Source organism: Ictalurus punctatus, chromosome 17 (genome assembly GCF_001660625.3).
Source record: "Ictalurus punctatus breed USDA103 chromosome 17, Coco_2.0, whole genome shotgun sequence".
Taxonomy (NCBI): Eukaryota; Metazoa; Chordata; class Actinopteri; order Siluriformes; family Ictaluridae; genus Ictalurus; species Ictalurus punctatus.
The window spans coordinates 18757767-18776441 of NC_030432.2; the positions used below are offsets into that span (position 1 = coordinate 18757767).

An 18675-nucleotide genomic window follows, 5' to 3' on the forward strand; every position below is an offset into this window, starting at 1 on the left:
AAATATTTATACAGGGTCCCAATGACTCACTCATTACCCAATATAAGCAAGTTTGAAATACAAAAACTCAGAGAGACACATAAACAACCCTTGCTATCACGGGTTTGCTGGGTCAACAAGTGGGTTAAGACATAAACTCCACTATGAGGATAAATGGGCTGACAATCATTCACTATAGCTTCCAACTAAATTAGAAGAAAAAAAAAAAGTCTTACCTGTTGAGGAAGAAATACAAACAAAGTAATGCTCCATCGGTCCTGAATACATTTTCTTATATATTTTATTCATTCTTACTTTGTTTACACTCTTACTCTCTCTATCACTGCTGATTGGCTGTGGATCCTGCCTGTCACCATGTAGTTGGATTTTTTTAGCCTAAAGTTGGAGCATGATGAGGTTTTACTGAAGTGTTTGTATCTGAAGTGGATACAGCATCAAGTCAAGTCAAGTCAGCTTTATTTCTATAGCACATCTAAACATCACCCAAAGTGCAGCACAGTAAAATCAAATCAGTATAAGATAAAGATTAAATCAAATAAAAACACCATAATTAAGAAACCAAATAGATTAAATAAGACAACAGGGAGACCACACAAAAAAATAATAATAAAGTAACAAGACAGAAACAAACAGATAGCTGTGGATGATGGAGATCTTAAAATGACTCAAATGCCCTGGAGAATAAATTGGATTTAAAAATGTCTGTTGTGGGGGAGAAGTTTATAATCAGTAGTAAAATATGGTTTTTAACAAGTCAGTTTCAACTGTACTACAGAATTGTCAGGGCAACTTTCAGGAGTTCAGGAATATCATATTATTATACATTTTTTCTCCCCTGATTAATGATTTTTTTAAAATTCTATAATGCCACATAGGCTTAGTGGTTAGCACGTTTGCCTCACACCTCCAGGGTTGGGGGTTCTAATTCTGTCTCCGCCATGTGTGTGTGTTCTCCCCGTGCTTCGGAGGTTTCCTCCGCTGTCCAAAGACATGCATTGTCTTCATTAAACAAATATATAAACTCAACTAAGTAAATTATATGTAGTTGCACATTGAAAGTTATGGTTGAAATAGCACATAGGCAGCTTTCTGATTTAAAAAAAAACCCAAATCACAATTCATATGATATGCTGGAGAAGACCGTTTTTATACAGGCTGCTTCAAGTGGGTTTGAGTACATACATTCATTCGGAGAATCCATAATTAAAATCATTTTTATAGGCATGCATGGTCCCTTATAGTATGTATAACATATAAGACATGGCATCCATTTTGCTCCAGTCACAACCCATGGACTTGTTAGTTCCTTTATGTTAAACTGTGCTGATGTTGTGCTGACTTTATTGCATCCGATAAAATAAAGGCAAATTTGGTTTCGCTTCATAGCAGCTTAGCATCGTTGGTTTCGATTGTCCGGATTTTCATCCGCAGTCCTTCGGTTAATCTGTGAAGAGTTCATTTGTAATACATATTGAAACTGTTTGCAGGTACACTTGGAGTAGGCGCTGTCAGGACTTGCCAGTTTTTCAGGTACACCAAAATTGCACCTTCTCTAATTGGCTAGTTTAGATAATAATTTATATCTACCATAAAGGTAGGTCACTTTGAAGATTACAATTTATTAAGTAAGATTACAACTTACTGTACACCGTCTCTTGAGATGCACAATTTGTCAGCCTTCCTTTACTCCATTTATCAATGAAAAGGGGCTCCACATTTTAACATCAAAGTTGAGTTATACCAAACTATACCAAATATAACTATACCAAAGGTTCAGTCTTCTTTTTTCATATTAAAAATGTCAAGTGACAACCTGGAATGGCTGACAATTACACAAGAGTTTTGAACTCTCAGATAGTAACTGACACTCTCTGGAAGCCCCGCCCCCTTCCTCCTGTCTCACTTTAATAATGTTTTGGCCTGTGCTCATGTTGCTTGAAAGATACCCTAACACAGTGCCCTCGCTGTCTTTTCAAGGTAAGTGGTGAATTTTGAAGTTTATTAACGTGAAATAAAATCTATTAACATGTCTGAGGGGGAAGGTGGCTTAGTGGTTGGCACTTTTGCCTCGCAACTTGGGATTGGGGCCTCCATCCCGCTTCCAACCTGTGTGCACGGTGCTTGAATGTTCTCCCTGTGCTTTGGGGTTTCCTCCCCCAGTCTAAAGACATGCATTGTAGGTTGACTGGCATTTCCAGTTGTCTGTAGTGTGTGAATGTTTGTGCAATTGTGCCCTGTGATGGGTTGGCACCTAGCCCAGGGTGTCCCCCGCCTTGTGCCCCGTGTTCCCTGGGATAGGCTCCAGGCTCCTCCACAACCCTGTGTAGGATAAGCAGTATGGAAAGTGGATGGAAACTGTACACTTTTTAATGCTAATGCTAACTATAATGTGATTTTAGAACAATGTTTGTTTGCTTTGCTCTCCTGAGTGCAGTCACGTTCAGATAGACAAGTTCAAATAGTTTGAGCAGCTGGTTTTGAGGTTTCTATCCATTGAGAGTAAAGGAGAACTGACAATTTGTCCATTTGTTCATCCACGTGGGCTACAGTCAGTAATTGTACACCTACAAAGTGCTCACTATTTGCTCTTTATGTAGGCCGGTGTATAGTAATCCTGTATTGTCTTGCATGCTCCCTCATGGTCGTGGAGGCTTAATATTTAACATCACAGCATTTGTCTATAAGGATGAGACACCAATAAAAGTTGACTAGGCTTAACTTTCTCAGTCTCAGTCAGTTTTTGGCTTCTCCAATTCTGTCACTGGTTTTTGGCCTCTGCTGGAGTGTAGGACTTTGAGACAGCCCCGAAGGATCTTGCGCATCCACATGACATTCATGATGTCAAGGCAGAGGCTGCTGAGAATCCAGGCACTGCGAGCCCCGAGTGTGAGTCTGTAGAAAGCCTCGGTACCATACACACTGTACATTTGGCTGTAGTAGACTGGGATGACTGCGATCCTCACCAGGAAAAAAGAGCACGCCATGGCTACTCCATTAACAATACTGGGTTTGGAAAGCTTGTCATAGACCAGAACCTGAAGAAACCACCTGAAATCACATCATGTGGTTACTATTAAGACAAACATGACGTCTGAGTTAGTCATCCTAATGAGCAGTCAGAGACGACATTTGAGTAGGCATGTGTCGATATCACATTTATGATCTTAAGTTTTTCCTGTTTTATGATATTGTCACAATTTTAAAATGTTCATGTTCTGGCTGTTGTGTTTGTCAAACTTTTACAAAATTATCAGAACAACAACAACAACAACAAAAAAAAAAACAACAACAATAACAAATTGCAAATTGGCACCAAAATCAGGGACAGAACTTTTTGTTGCTACTTGGTTATGGGTATGGGTTTCTAAACATCTATTAATGATCACGCTAATCACTATGTTCATTCCAGTCATCTGTCAGGCTGGTAGAAAATGAGCTAGAACCCTGAGTTCTTGTTTTTGAATGTATCGTGAAAAAATATCTTCCAAATAGGTCATACTTTACCGTTAAGGGCAAGTTTGCATCCCCGTTGTTTCTGAATTGAATAAAGTACCTCCAATATACTTCCATTTTGCAATTTATGTAAAACACAGTACAGAAACAACAAAAAATGTTAAAACATGAACCTTGGGTGTATCCTGTAACAAGACATTAATCCAAAAACACACACAGAATCAACAGTAACATAGTTTGAAACGATGTCTCCAGGTCTTTATTAACCGCTTTATCCTGTTAAAGGTTGACGTGGATCTGAAGTGTATCCTAGGAACACTTGTCGTGAGGCAGGAATACACCCAGGGTGGGACACATGCATGCACAAACATTCATAAAATTTAGTATTGCCATTCCACCTACTGGGATGTTTCTTGGGATGTGGGAGGAAAAAAAAAGGGGTGCAAACTTTTGCACTCAACCGTATCTTGGGAATCCAAGTGCTGATCAGAAATGTGTCCATGACAATAATGCTCTGTATGTTCTACTGTATATTACTGCATATCTTGATATATCTCATCAGAAGATGCCTACCACTCAGTTAAGAATTGTAACCAGTTGTTAAAGTTAAAGTGTGTACTGTGTGTAAGTGTGTGTGTGTGTGTGTGTGTGTGTGTGTGTGTGTGTGTGTGTGTGTGCGCGTGATGTTATATAACTTTTATATAACTCACCTCTGGTTCACAAAGGGGGTGGAGAATTCAGCAAGCAGACGGAAATTGGCAAAATAGGGCAATATTCCCTGACTCTAAAAAAAAAAAAAAAAATCACCTGAATAAAGTGGTCATACACTAATATTCAAAATGACTGGACTCCTTAATGTGAAATGCATTTTGTCATCCATTTTAGTATGTCTAACCCATAATATATAAAATTCTAATATGATGCTCATGGGTTTCAAACATTTGTAGAATTAAAATGTCAGATATGCTTAGGAAAATACCAAAATGATGTAGAAAGTTGTTTAGCATTCGAAATAACATTAAGATAAATTATATTATTATTACAATAAATAACCGTCTCGTATTTAGAAAGAAAATGGTGGTAAAATCTTCAAATGAATACTTTATGGAGAAATAAGCGTACAATACATATACAAAGATAACTGCAGTATATTAGATATCCATTGACCCTTTATTATTTTTTCCAGAATTGTTGGAATGCAAAACAAATTTTAATTACATATAGTGCCCTCCACTAATATTAGCACCCTTGATATATATGGGGGGAAAAAATTCTTTATCGTTTAACCTTTTGATCTTTTGCTAAAAGAATTCAGAAAAATACTCAAATGTATCTCAAAGATATCAAACAATTGCAAACAAAACACAGGTTTATCCAAAAAAAATATACCTTTGCCAATATTAGTGGAGGGCACTGTATTTGTTTGTAGCTTATATTATTTAGCAATTTTATATTTTATTTATCTGACAAAATAATAAAATAATTAGTGTTTAACCTGTGAGAGATGATTTTAAACATTTTAAATAATAGTGTATATTCTCAGTAAACCAAGGCAAAAGATAAAATCGTTATGTTTCCAGCCAGTGTACATGGAGAACATGTTTTCTTTCACAGTCATTAAGGAAAGCACTGGTGTGGAACGTTATCACTGAACAACTCCTGCACATAGTTAGTCTTGAGGGAATCCCAACCACGTAAGAGTTTCATTTACACACACCAGAGCCCAAAAATAAATCCTTGGTTACCTCAGGTAACTCGGGTAGCCTGGGAGCAGGAATAAAAAAAATTTAAAAAACATTAATAATTATTTAATAAATAATGATAAATAAATAAACATTGGTTTTGGAGCTTTTAGAGTTTTTATAGCTATTAAAGAAAATTAAACTAAATTGAAGTTTGAAGTTGTAAAGGTTCGTCTTGTTTATCTTAAGCTATAAGAACCTCATTGTAGAGCAATCATTAATTTGCACTTTTGTGGATATGTTTATATTGCTTGAACAAAAAGATACCTGTACAGTAAAAAAATATACATATGATAATACAACAAAACCTAGAACCTACAATTTTAATCATAATTGTCTTAATTAGGTTTATTATTATTATTATTATTATTATTATTATTATTATTATTATTATTATTATTGTATATCAGATATAGATAGATATTTACAGTATGTCACTTTGTTCTATTTAGGTACCAGGCATTTTATTTACCTTTATAATTATACTGCCTATAAACTAGTCTAGTTTAGTTTTGTCCTCTTAGATTTGTAATAGCTGTATTACTGAGTTCTTATAGTCTCTTTTATTTTTACTATATTTCTGATCTGTATGTACAGAAGCCTTGTAGTTCACTTTCTAAGATGATTTTTGTTTGTACATGTGCTTTTTTTTTTTTTTAAATAAATTTGCAAAGATTTCACGCAAACTTCTTTCATGTTGACATTATGGGGCATTGTTTGTAGAATTTTGAGGAAAATAATGAATTTAATCCATTTTGGAATAAGGCTGTAACATAACAAAATGTGGGAAAAGTGAAGCGCTGTGAATACTTTCCGGATTCACTGTACATATTATAATTATGGCATATTACAATTATGCTAATAAAAAATCCAATAAGTATATCAATAAGTAGAACGCAAAATGACATTTCGTAGTCAGTATCTTCAATCTGTCAAATCTACAAACTCACCAGTACATAATAATAAGCATAAAGAGCAGCAAGGTGGTGTATGACAAAATACTTCTCTCCTATGAAATCCCAGAAGTAGATCATAAGCAGCAGATCTGAAAAAGAAACAAAGCACAGTGTCTAAGCTCCATTTTAACCAAACAGTATGACACCAACATTATCAACATTTTCACTTCTGATGGAAAGGGCCACTGCAAATTTTTTAATCTCAAATTTGTCACAGGAGATAGCACAGGAGATGGCACAGGAGACAGGACAGCAATGGCACACTTTACAGTACAATGATCATTATTCAAAATGAACCTGTGGTTACATACAGGTACATTTTATTTTGATTGTTACTTATGTAACACAGATTGTGCTGCTAATTAGCTACTTCTCAACCAATTGAATAGATACAGTAATTGAAAATAATTTTATTGGAAGATTATTCTAAGTAAAAAGATTGAGGAACACTAAGAAGGTGAAGAGCTGCTACTCTTTAAGGCCTGACTGATACAGAAATTGTCACCAGGAGCTGAAAGGTCTGGTAGCCTATAAAATCAGCTGATAGAATTAAGCAGACATCAATAGTTTTAGTGAAGCAGGTACTGCCAGCAGAAGATACACAAGTACCCAAAAATGCAGTAGGAAATAATATTAAAGAATCATAATCAAAGAGGGTCAAAACACAGACAGATGCAAACAAAAAGACTGAAGTGTAATACATTTTCCTAAACAAAAAAAGGGACAAAACCAAAACCTAAAAAAAAAAAAAAAAAAAAAAAAAAAAAACGCTCAACATCAGGAACAGTATTGGCACAACTATAAAACCCACCACGCATTAACACACCCTTATACATGGAATACATCACCAAGGAAACCAAGCAGTGATTAATATACAGAATTGCAAGGAATAGCAAGCAAACAGGTGAAACAAATAACTATCATAGCAAGAGAAAATGAGAACAAGAAGCACTGACCACAAAATGAATGTATGTAAGGAATGTAGTGGAGTATGGTGAGTGAACAGGGACGGAATCAGGGTGGATGTGACATATTGGCATACTGAGAATACCGTTCATACTGAACCCCACCTGAAAGCAGTATTTCATGCATGTAGTGTTCAGTATGTCATCAACATGAATATTTCCAGCTAAATGTAACCTACTACTCAGTGTTTACACTGCAGTATTTTCATGTAAATGTTGCTGCTAACCCAAAAACATACCTTCTAGTCATACATAGCAAGAAGGGTGCCTCGGTGGTTCTTTGGATGGATAAGGGTTCTAGATTCCTCTCTTGGTTGTAGGGTTCCAATAAGGGTTCCCTCAGGGGAGCAAAATGAGAGACCCTTAAGATGTCTTGATTTAACTTTTTTTATCTAGCACTTGGTAAATACTAGCTTGTTAGTCTGCTAGTTTTATACTTTATTTTAGATAACAATTAATATTTGCCCTCAAGGGCACTGTGGCTTAGTGGTTACCATGCTTGAATTGCATGTCCCGGGTTGGGGGCTCGAATCCCGCCCCCACCCTGTGTGCGTGGAGTTTGCATGTTCTCCCCATGCTTTGGGGGCTTCCTCCTGGTACTTTGGTTTTCTCCCCAGTCCAAAGCTATGCATTGTAGGCTGTTTGGAATTTTCAGATTGTTCTTAGTGTATGAATGTTTGTGTGATTGTGCTCTACGATGGGTTGGCACCCCGTCCAGGGTGTCCTCTGCCTTGTGCCCTGGGACAAGGCTCCCTGGGACAGGCTTCAGGCTCCCTGCAACCCTGTGTAGGATAAGCAGTACGGAAAATGGATGTATGGATGGATTTGTCCTCAATGGCTCTTTAATTTTTACCTGTACATGACAGCTTAACGTTTCTTAGTATAGACCAGATCATTAGCCATAATTTGTCCTGTGGCGGAACTCGTAAATATTTCTATTTGAAAAGCTAGACGGTGTTACCATCTAAAGAACTGCCAATTTTATCTCTGGCCATAAGGCATTTATATAAAGCATAAAGCATTAATAGTTAACGAATTTTGGTTACACAGTAACTCAGCAATCAAATTGCAGACACAGTACAGAAATAGTACACACTTTGTCTCTCTGAGAGTACTCTTAGAGGTTTTAACTCAACAACTACAACTTTAACTATCTACAGGAACTTTGAAGAACCCCTTTTCTCAGAGTGTATGTATATAGTATAGTATACAGCACAGTGGCGTAGCCAGGGATTCATTTCAGAGTCAATGATGAAATGGGCTATGTAAAATCACTACATGATCTGTACAATTAAATTGCTAATAATGTGCTCATACATTAGTATGGGTATTACTACACACCATGTTTGGAGAAGAAATGGCACTGCACATCACGCTATTACTAGTCAGACAGTACGAGGAGTGGAATTTAAAGTGTCTGTTCACTGAGTTGTTTTTTGCATTCAGTGTAGGTAGGTGGCTAGTACCTTTTAAACAGAAACAGGAACAATCCTGATCGCTTAATCCTGTTTCAGTGTGATTAAACAAACTAAACAACATGTTCATAATGATGCCTCATTGTTAGTGTTAATGTTGACCTTTTATGGGCAATATTACAGCACAGCTACTGTAAAAAAAATTATCTTAGTTGGCACATTCATAATCAGTTGTGATGTACTATATGTGGGCTATGTCAACCAGTCACAAATAATCATTTGGAAATGTCATAAAATATTACAGGGATTCAAACCCGAAATCCACCCCATAGCGACACTTCTGATACAGTGTTTTCTGATGTAGTTCAGCATATACAGTGGGGGAAATAAGTATTGGATGCGTCAACATTTTTTTTAGTAAATATATTTCCAATGAGTCTATTCACATGAAATTTTCAACTAAAAAAAAAGTTTTTTCTTTAAAAAAGAATTTAGTTGTAAATATAAAGAATTCACATCAAAGTCCATAAATAAAGTTATGTGTAATAAAGTGGCACAGGTAAAAAGTATTGAACACACTAACTGAAATGTATTTAATACTTAGTGGAGAAGCGTTTGTTTGTAATAACAGCTTCAAGATGCTTCCTGTATGAAGAATTTAATCAGCTGCAGTATTAAGGTTTGACTTTGGCCCATTCTTCTAAACATATAGTCTTTAAATCTTGTCCAATTGGATAAAAGTCAGGTGATTGACTGGGTCATTCAAACACCTTGATTTTTTTCTCTGGAACCAATTGAGAGTTTCCTGTTTTGGATCATTGTCCTGCTGGAAGGTCCACCCACGTCTCATCTTCATCACCCTGGTGGATGGCAGCAGATTCTTCTCAAGAATCTTCCAGTAAAGGGCTCCATTCATCATTCCTTCAATTATATGAAATCTGCCAGTACCATGCGATGAAAAACAGCCCGACACCATGATGCTTCCACCTCCAGACTTCATTGTTGATATTGTGTTTTTAGTGTGATGTGCAGTGCCATTTCTTCTCCAAACATGGTGTGTAGTATGACAGCTAAAAAGTTACATTTTGCTCTCGTCTCACCAGACTACACTCTCCCAGTATTTCATAGGCTTGTCCAAATTAGTTGTAGCAAACTTTAAACAAGCTTTGACATGCCTTTTCTTTAGTAATGGAGTTTTCCGGGCTGAGCGTGAGCAGTGGATTGCATTGCCTATTGTTTTCTCTGTGACAATGGCACCTGCTGCCTCCAAATGTTTCTGGAGCTCTTTCCGAGTGGTCCTTGGCTCTTAGGCTACTCTTCTGACTATTCTTCTGAATCCCTGGTCAGAAATCTTGCGAGAAGCTCCTGTGCGTGGCCGGTGGATGACGGAGTGATGTTGAGTCCACTTTCGGATAATGGTCCCAATGGTGCTTACTTGAAGATTCAAAAGTTTTGAAATACGTCTGTATCCGAATCCATCAATATGCTTCGCAACAATAAGGTTGTGAAGGTCTTGGGAGAGCTCTTTGCTTTTACCCATCATATGTTTCTTGTGTGTGACACCTTGGTAACGAAAAGCGTTTTTATAGACCATCAATTTACTAACCCAGCTGATATTAATTTGCACAGATAGGGGTTATAATTACTTACGGATTTCAACTGGTCGCTTGCCTTACCTTGCCTTGGGGAACTGCTTTTTCTTAGCGTGTTCAATACTTTTTTCCTGTGTCATTCCACTTTATTACACACAACTTTATTTATGGACTTTAATGTTGTGAATTCTTTATATTTCTGGATTTCTTGAGTTCATACTGTTGTCTGATAAAACTTTAATCTGAATAACCTCATTGGAAATATATTTACTGAAAAAAATGTTGATTATTTCCCCCACTGTATGTATATCATTATGAGCATATAGTATACTGTACATACCTCACAATGCAGAACTCTCACTCTCACACAAAAAGAAATGTAAGTTTAATATCTGGCCAATTGATATTTCGATATAGGCCCTACGACTGACCTGTGGTACGAATTTAAAGGTAAAATGGTTGTAAAGGTCCCCACCTGAGATGAGGTAGCCTGTGGTTACACCCACGTTCAGTTTTACCAGCGTTGGATCTCCCCTTTAAAAAGAGATATGAACATCAATCTACAATTATGAACGAATGGACAATTTTAAACATAAATAATATCACAATAAAACTCTCACCAAATGGGGTCTTTCTTGATAGCTTCATCAAAAACTAATATGTAGAGACAAAAAAGTCCCACGACCAAAGCATGGAATGTGGAAACGGCCCTGTTTGGGATACACAAAGCTTGCATTTTATAACATGACATGAAATAAGGTCATGCAAACATAAAATGATACTCCTATACACAAATACACATGGTTTTACATTCTTGCAGGAAACATACAAAAAAGACATAATAATAAAAGAAAATTGACCTGGAGCTCCACTCTGTCCTCTGCTTGTGTGTGAGTGTGAGGAAAGCTGGAATGAGGCGCTCGGACAGCCATGGGCATGCGACGTAAAAGATCCACTGAGAGACGAGGAAACTGCTGAGACTAACCAACACCACGGTGATGCTCAGAGGCTCCATAGCCACCTCGTCCTGCAGAAAGAGTAAGTGTGAGAGAGGGACAGAGACAGCACAGGATAGAGGAAAGAGACCATCTATACACACTGCTGTTCTCACTGCAGCATGCAGTATATTCCTCACTTTGCTACATCATGCTTTGTGCTGTAAAAAAAAGGACCATTTCCTGGTTTCAGATTTGCAGCTGGGTGAAAAGCATCACTTGTCCCACGTGCTGCTGCAGTAGCTCTCTGCTGCCAAATGCCCGGCGTGGAGCTCCGTTTGCATATCTGCTGATACAGTGCTATTGGACAACCGATTCTCATATTGCTGTATCCTTCTTTTTACAGTGAAATGACCAGTGGATTTGGGAGATGCATGTGAAAAGGATTGGAGTACAAGCAACCGGTATAATATACACTGTCAGGGAAAAAAAGGTACTAGACAGGTTTATTTTTGTTCCTGAAGATGGTCTTTACAGTTCAGTCATGCATGTTAAATATGTTTCAATATGTTCTCTCTATCCTTTATAACACTAGATTCCTTAAAAGTACACTTTTTAAAAAGAGTGTAGCTGACATACTGGGAGTAACTTTAGTCCTGTTTTTTGATAAATTTCATAATCATATCATAAATTCTTTAGAAGAAAAAAAAATCATGAGCTTGGGTTTTGCTCTTTCTCGTGTCCATGTGGGTTTCCTCCGGGTTCTCCGGTTTCCTCCCACCTCCCAAAAACATGCCAGTATGTGCACTGACCCGAGATGTGAATGAGTGTGTGCATGGTGCCATGTGATGGAGTGTATTGGTGTCCCATCCAGTATGTATTCCCACCTCACACCAGTATTCCCAGGATAGGTTCCAGATATACAGTGACCCTGACCAATATAAAGCACTTATTGAAAGTGGGTGAGGGTAACTGATCATATCCTTGCTTCAAACACCATAGTTAAGCTACATATCTAATTTAATAATAAATAATTGATTTCGTTAAAGACAGAGAAACAAACACTCTGTGTTTACAAAACTAAGTTCAGCGTTATTTTGGTTATTTTAGAAATGTATTCCGTTACAGTTACAAATTACTTCATAAAAAAATGTAATCACTAATGTAAGCCAAGTATCACAATATGAAAGTAATGTAATCAGATTTTTTCTTTTTATTACTTCAAGGTCACATATGATAATGTGTGATAATGATAATAACAATACTTGTTGTAAAGATTAAACCGTGTATTATATATTAGTGTTCTCCTGTTCAGGTTGTGTGAACTGGGTGTTCATCGCTCAGGACTCTGCTCCTAACTGACCGACAGAACACTGTTATCCTCTTTGGCCACACCTCTATCACCTCCAGTGTCACTCATAGGGTTCCCTAAGGCTCAGTGCTTGGACCCCTGCCAATCATTATCTACATACGCTGACTTTCACCTCTATGCTGACATCACAGCACTAAATCCTTCCAAAAATCTGAAACATACTAAAATCTGTGATACACAGATTTATCAAGATCAAGTTGTCCTACACTGCACATTAATGAGTCCGTTGTCTCTCATTTCCCCTAGGAAATGGCGGAATGACATTTTGTTTCATGTCATTTCATCTCATTTTTCCTGATGCTTTCCCCACTCACATCATTGTCTCTTATTTTTATGTAAGTTTATCTGTCTCTCATCAGTGTTTATCTCTGTTTCCTCATATTTCAAGGTAACTGTCTCTGGGTTAGGGCAACATACTGTTGCAGCAGGCAGCACTGTGTTGTTGTCTGAGTTTCACATGTTTTCCCCGTGTATGCACTGGGTTTTCTCCAGGTTCTCCAGTCTCCACCGACCTTGCAAAAACATGCTGTTAGATGGATTGGACCTATTGGCCCTAGGTGTGAATGAGTGTGTGCATGGTGCCCTGCAATTGACCGGCAGTCTATCCTGGATGTGTTCCTGCATCACGCCCGGTGGTCCTGGTATAAGCTCCGGCTCAGTGACCATGACCAGGATGAAGCACTTACTGAAGATAAATGATTAACACAAATGTATTTGGGTTATTGAAAAGTACTTATTATTATTATGATTAGTAGTAGTAGTATTAGTAGTAGTAGTAGTAGTAGTAGTAGTAGTAATAATAGTGGTAGTAGTAGTAGTAGTAGTAATATTAGTAGTAGTAGTGGTAGTAGTAGTAGTAGTATTAGTAGTAGTAGTGTCAATAATATCAATTGATCTTGATAACATTGAAAAGAACATTAAAATCCACCAAGAAAGTATGTCTTGCCTGCCCTCTGTCAATACCTCCATAATCAGAAATAATGACAGAAGGGGCAGTGATACAAGAACCAGAGTGACCTTGTCAGGTCTGAATTGCCCTCCAGCAGTGTGGAATTACTGCTGACACGTGTAACACTATAGAAGGGGGAAAAAGTACAAAACACTGAACTGTCTACAAAATCACCCTCTGCATTTAGGCTATATAAACATCAGGGGTGGAGTGACATGAGACATTTACAGTATTTAACTGTACAACCTAATATCAGCATTCTCAGTACATCACTAGATCTGCTTACATCTTCACATTTTTAAAGAGAATGGCATTAAATAGTTTAACAGTGTAGTCACAGTTCAATTATGTGGTTAGGGAAGCTGCTGGGATTTTTTTCCTAGGCACTTGCTAAGCCTTCAAAATAATACAGTAACAGTTGGTATATTCATTCTTTCAAAATGTAGAACATTCCCAGGCACCTGGAAAGCTAGAAAGAGACATTATTTATGCTAATGTGGTATAATAACAATAATAACAACAATAATAATAATAACAATAATAAGTTTACATAAAGGCCTAATTTATATTGCACCTTCCCACTCACTGATCAGAACACAACAACAGCCTGATATAAAAAAAAGAAAGAGGAAGAATAATGAAAGGACTATTTTCACATCAGTGTTAATCCTTTAATTTTAGTCTAACTCAACCACAACTGAAACAGGATGTACTGCATAAAAACTGAAGAATGTGCGTGGACAGAGCTGATATACAGTACTGTGCAAAAGTTTTAGGCACATCAAAGAAATGCTGGAGCAAAGGTGCAAGTAAATGTTTATTTTCTAGTAAATGAAAGTAAATATTTCTACATTAAAAAAACACCATAAAGAGCAGTAAACAGTACTAAATGAAACAAAGTCAATATTTGGTGTGACAAAAAAATAAATAAATAAAAATAAAAATAGTAGTCTCCGGTACACTTAGTGCAGTTTTATAAGGAAGTGAGCTGTAAGTTTTATTGAGCATCTTGCAGAACCAGCCACGGTTCTTCTGGAGAATTTGACTGTCACATTTGCTTCTTATTTTTGTAGCAAAATCCAGCAGACTTCATTGTGTTTTTGGTCTGAAAAGTGTCTCTTACATAATATGCTGCTTTCTTTACTGACATACAAACATTTTTATGTAACATTAACATTAATTTTGTGCTGGTAAACTAACTTTAGGAATCTAAAACGTTTTTTGTACTGACTCAATAATGTAGAAGTCATAATATTTGTGTGTGTATATATATATATATATATATATATATATATATATATATATATATATATATATATATATATATATAGATAGATAGATATAGATATATATATATATATATATATATATATATAGATAGATAGATAGATAGATAGATAGATAGATAGATTAGATATAATATATAAGATTAGACCAATTATGCTTCTCCAGGGTAGGTGGAGAAAGACACACACACACACACACATTATTCCTCAGATAATCAGTATTCCTAAATATGGTGTAAATATTCCAAAAGGTTATTTGCATAGGAAACATAAAGCAATAGTCGTAATTTTGTTAGCTAAAGTTACACAAAAAATAAATCCAGCACCAGCTCTACCCTTCAGTGTTCCCTCAAAAACACACACACACACACACACACACACACACACACACACACACACACACACACACACACACACACACACACATTCTGCTTAGGCTAGAATACAGTACCTGAATGCTAAAGTGGAGAAGCTTTCCAAATTGACAGTCAACATTGCTGTTCTGATTTGGTTGGATGTTGGTGGTCCAAATCATCATCTGTTCTCTTGTTTTATTATTATTTCAGCCGAAACTGGATTGAACAAGTTGGAATGTAAAGAAAACTTAATCAAATGTTACAACAAATAAAACTTGTTGATTTATACCTAGTCCACACTAAAATGGATATTTTTTTTTGAAATGCTGTTTTTATGTTTTGGCCACACTAGCGTTTTCAGTCTACTTCCTAAAAGTTTACAGTTTACAATGAAATGCAGAAATGATAGTGTCTGATCCATGACATTTATGTAATCCTCTCAGTTTTTGTTTGTTTTGATAACAAGAACATAAAACCTGCTTTCTTTCATGCCTCAGTGTTGCCTGTATACTATACAAAGTAGTTCAATCTGGAAATAAACTAGCTAATACAAATGGGCTCTATTATCTTCGAATTGTGGAGGTCACATTACATCTATATCTCAGAGTTACTGACGAGTTTTTCCTGATCCACACTACCTGAAAACAGTGTTTTAATAAATACCACACTTTATGTACTAGATTATTTGTAAAAGTCAAACTATTCAACATTTACATTTACATCTATTCATTTGGTACAAGCTATTATCCAAAGTGCCTTAGGAGTCATACAGTCTAATCACAAGGCTGTTAAAGATGTTGACAGAGATAGAAAAGGCACAGAGATGGTGTGTGTTGCCAGATTGGGCAATGCCTTGTTCAGTTGGGATATTTTAATCACATTTGCCTTGGGTGGGTTAGTTATAATTTGGAACAATTTTACATGTAATTCACGATATGTGTTTTTATGGAACCATTATTTTGGTTTGTTTTTAAACTGGGAAGATTTTAAACACTGACTGATCTGCTAAATCATCCAGCCTAACCCTGTGAAAGACATTTCATGTTTATCTATCCATAATTATTTAGCTCCACATAAGTCCATTCAGATAAAGCCCTACTCTTTATGCACACACTATAATATACTTTATGTGGCTTTCAGCTCATTGAAGGTTGTCCAGAAACTTGTAACTGGTGTAATTTTCTAAAAGTTGTTCCAGGCAGTTTCCTGTTTATAGCCACACATCCCCTGATAGCTGTGCTAAGGTTTAGGGAAGCACCGGGAAAGAAAAGACAAGACTTGCTGTCAACTCCGTGCTCAGGATATCCTGGAAAAAGAAAATGATCTGAAATCATGGCCTCAACCTCTCACTAATTTTAGCAAAGACCTTGTTATGTAATAATGTTCAACACGTGGTGACCATTTTTTTTGTTCTAAGTATGTGGGCTTAAATTAGACCTAATCCACTCTTGTTTTCAATATAAAACATGGAAAACAATATGTGCTCGTATATAAGATAGTTTCACAAAAAGATAAATTAACTTAGTATTATGAGTTGCTTTTAGTTAGTGGCTTTTTGTGGCATTATGTAATAGGTTTGAACTATTTTTGTTTCCTTAGTGCATATGTTAGATTATAAATGTAACTATTTGAAGACCTATCCTTAGCAAAATGTCCCAAAATATGTATGGCTTTTCCATTTGACTTGTAATTGGTGGCAATCATGTCCAAACCTCAAAAAGCCTCCCAGCAGATTAACTACCAAATTCATGTTTATGGAAGTCTAAAAGTGTCAAAATGACTACAAAAGAAATGCATGTGCAACTGTATGTGGTAGAATATGTCACTGCTGTGAGCACATGCGCTATACAAATCAGGTAGGTGACTCGGATCAGGCGCCAGTATTACATGTTTAGATATCTGCAGAACATCTTGAGAAAGTCATTATTACAGGATTTAAATGTATGACATTTTACATGGAGTATGTATGCATTATGACTGATGGTCAAATAAATTCCCAATGAAATTGAAATAATCTACCAGTTTTCAAATTTGGGTTTGTTTTAAGATCTGTAATATGCTTGGATTCTTTTGTGGGGCTGAAGGATTATATTCGGATACATCTAATATTAATTTTTGAAAATCTAAAAACATACCATTTATAGTTTCTAGTCCATTTTTTGCAAGATTCATACCCAGCACATTAGATTAGCTGCACTTTAATGCTAAAATGGAGATTATGTTTCATATGACGTCTAGTTTTTGATGTTTAAAAAATAGTAAAAACTCACACATACCATAGATTAGAAACACAAGCAGGAGTTTAATGGAAAACAACTAGAAAAACTCCAAGAAGGTCTTAAAAGTGAATTATAAAATGCCTAAAAATGAAATAAATGGTTGTGTTAGCTCCTGGAGATTTGTGCTGCACAGGCAGACAAAATCGGAGGTTGTAGTTCTTACATGTGTCCACAAACGGGTCCACTGTCCAGAGTTCAAAACAACAACAAATTTGTTCAACTTGAGAAACTGGTTGAACAGCTATGCTAGTCAACTAAGCAAACGCTAAGTGTTCTTGATTAACCTGTGTGGTTACACACCCATCTGCTTCTGTGAGCAGATTATATGTGTGGCTGAATGGGTGAACCTTTATGATTAAATTTTTTAACAATTTCTTTTATACATGGTTCAGAAACCTACAGACTAAAATATATTTCTCTTTTGCATGCATCCCAATGACAAGTTCAATTCAACTTATTTCCTAAAGTGTAAAGGGAGAAAACTACATTTAAACTTCATACGCAGTGCAGGAGAGTCACTGGTATGTGATTACAATCTATATTGATTAGGTTTATGTGTGTTTCACAACAGCATGTCAGTATCAGGAATTTGATCAAGGCATGACATTCACTGTGTAAGGAAATGTTAATTAGCTAGAAAGATTTTAGACACATATACGCAGGCTAACTTGGTTTTTACCACTGTTTTTGTTAAACTGGCTCCTTACACAACATGATATTGTCCAGGCAGATAGCCAAGGCAAGGTTAAAAACAAAATAAAAATAATTTCCAAATAATTCTGGTGAAATATATTTATGGTTTCTTAACATTGTCAAAATATATTATAGGCACACACACACACACACACACACACACACACACACACACAAAATCTTATTTTGACAAAAATTTGGTTTTCTTTTTGTTTTGTTTTTTGGCTTTTTGACAGAATTCACTCACCTTGTCATCCAATGGGATTTCCCAGACCGTTAAACATATGATAATGACACTAAGAGAGAGAAGAGAGAAAAGAGAGAGGCTGGTGAAGGTATGAGTGTTGACTGCAGCTATAACATAAGTGAGAACAGGAAGTAACTCATCTCTTTCATGGTCCACAACATTAAATCTAACAATAAACCAGTAAAATGTTTGACGTTTTTGTACATTAATAAATTAAACAGTCTAATCGTTAGCAAATCACAGTGGTATAAGCAGAATAACACATTCTAGACCATTATTTTATATGAAAATAATGCATTTCGGGAGGGAGGTAGTGGCACTCCGCTTGCACGTCATGTTGCATCACACCCCCCAGCGTGCCTCATTTTCATATAACAGCACGTTCAGGAGTGTGTTAGTCCTTACTCATATGGTAACTACTTATCACAGCATTAC

At 36.3% G+C, this 18675-nt stretch overlaps 1 protein-coding gene across 1 annotated transcript; it reads right to left on the reverse strand.

Moving 5' to 3' along the window:
• Window positions 1-218: 218 nt before the first annotated feature.
• On the reverse strand, window positions 219-11338 carry LOC108277622 (TLC domain-containing protein 4-B). Its single transcript, XM_017490433.3, has 6 exons — window positions 10984-11338; window positions 10744-10833; window positions 10599-10657; window positions 6146-6240; window positions 4164-4237; window positions 219-3048 (listed from the first exon to the last, which is right to left on the reverse strand). The coding sequence occupies exons 1-6, from the start codon at window positions 11136-11138 to the stop codon at window positions 2730-2732; spliced, it is 792 nt and encodes a 263-aa protein (XP_017345922.2). The 5' UTR covers window positions 11139-11338; the 3' UTR covers window positions 219-2729.
• Window positions 11339-18675: the final 7337 nt, after the last annotated feature.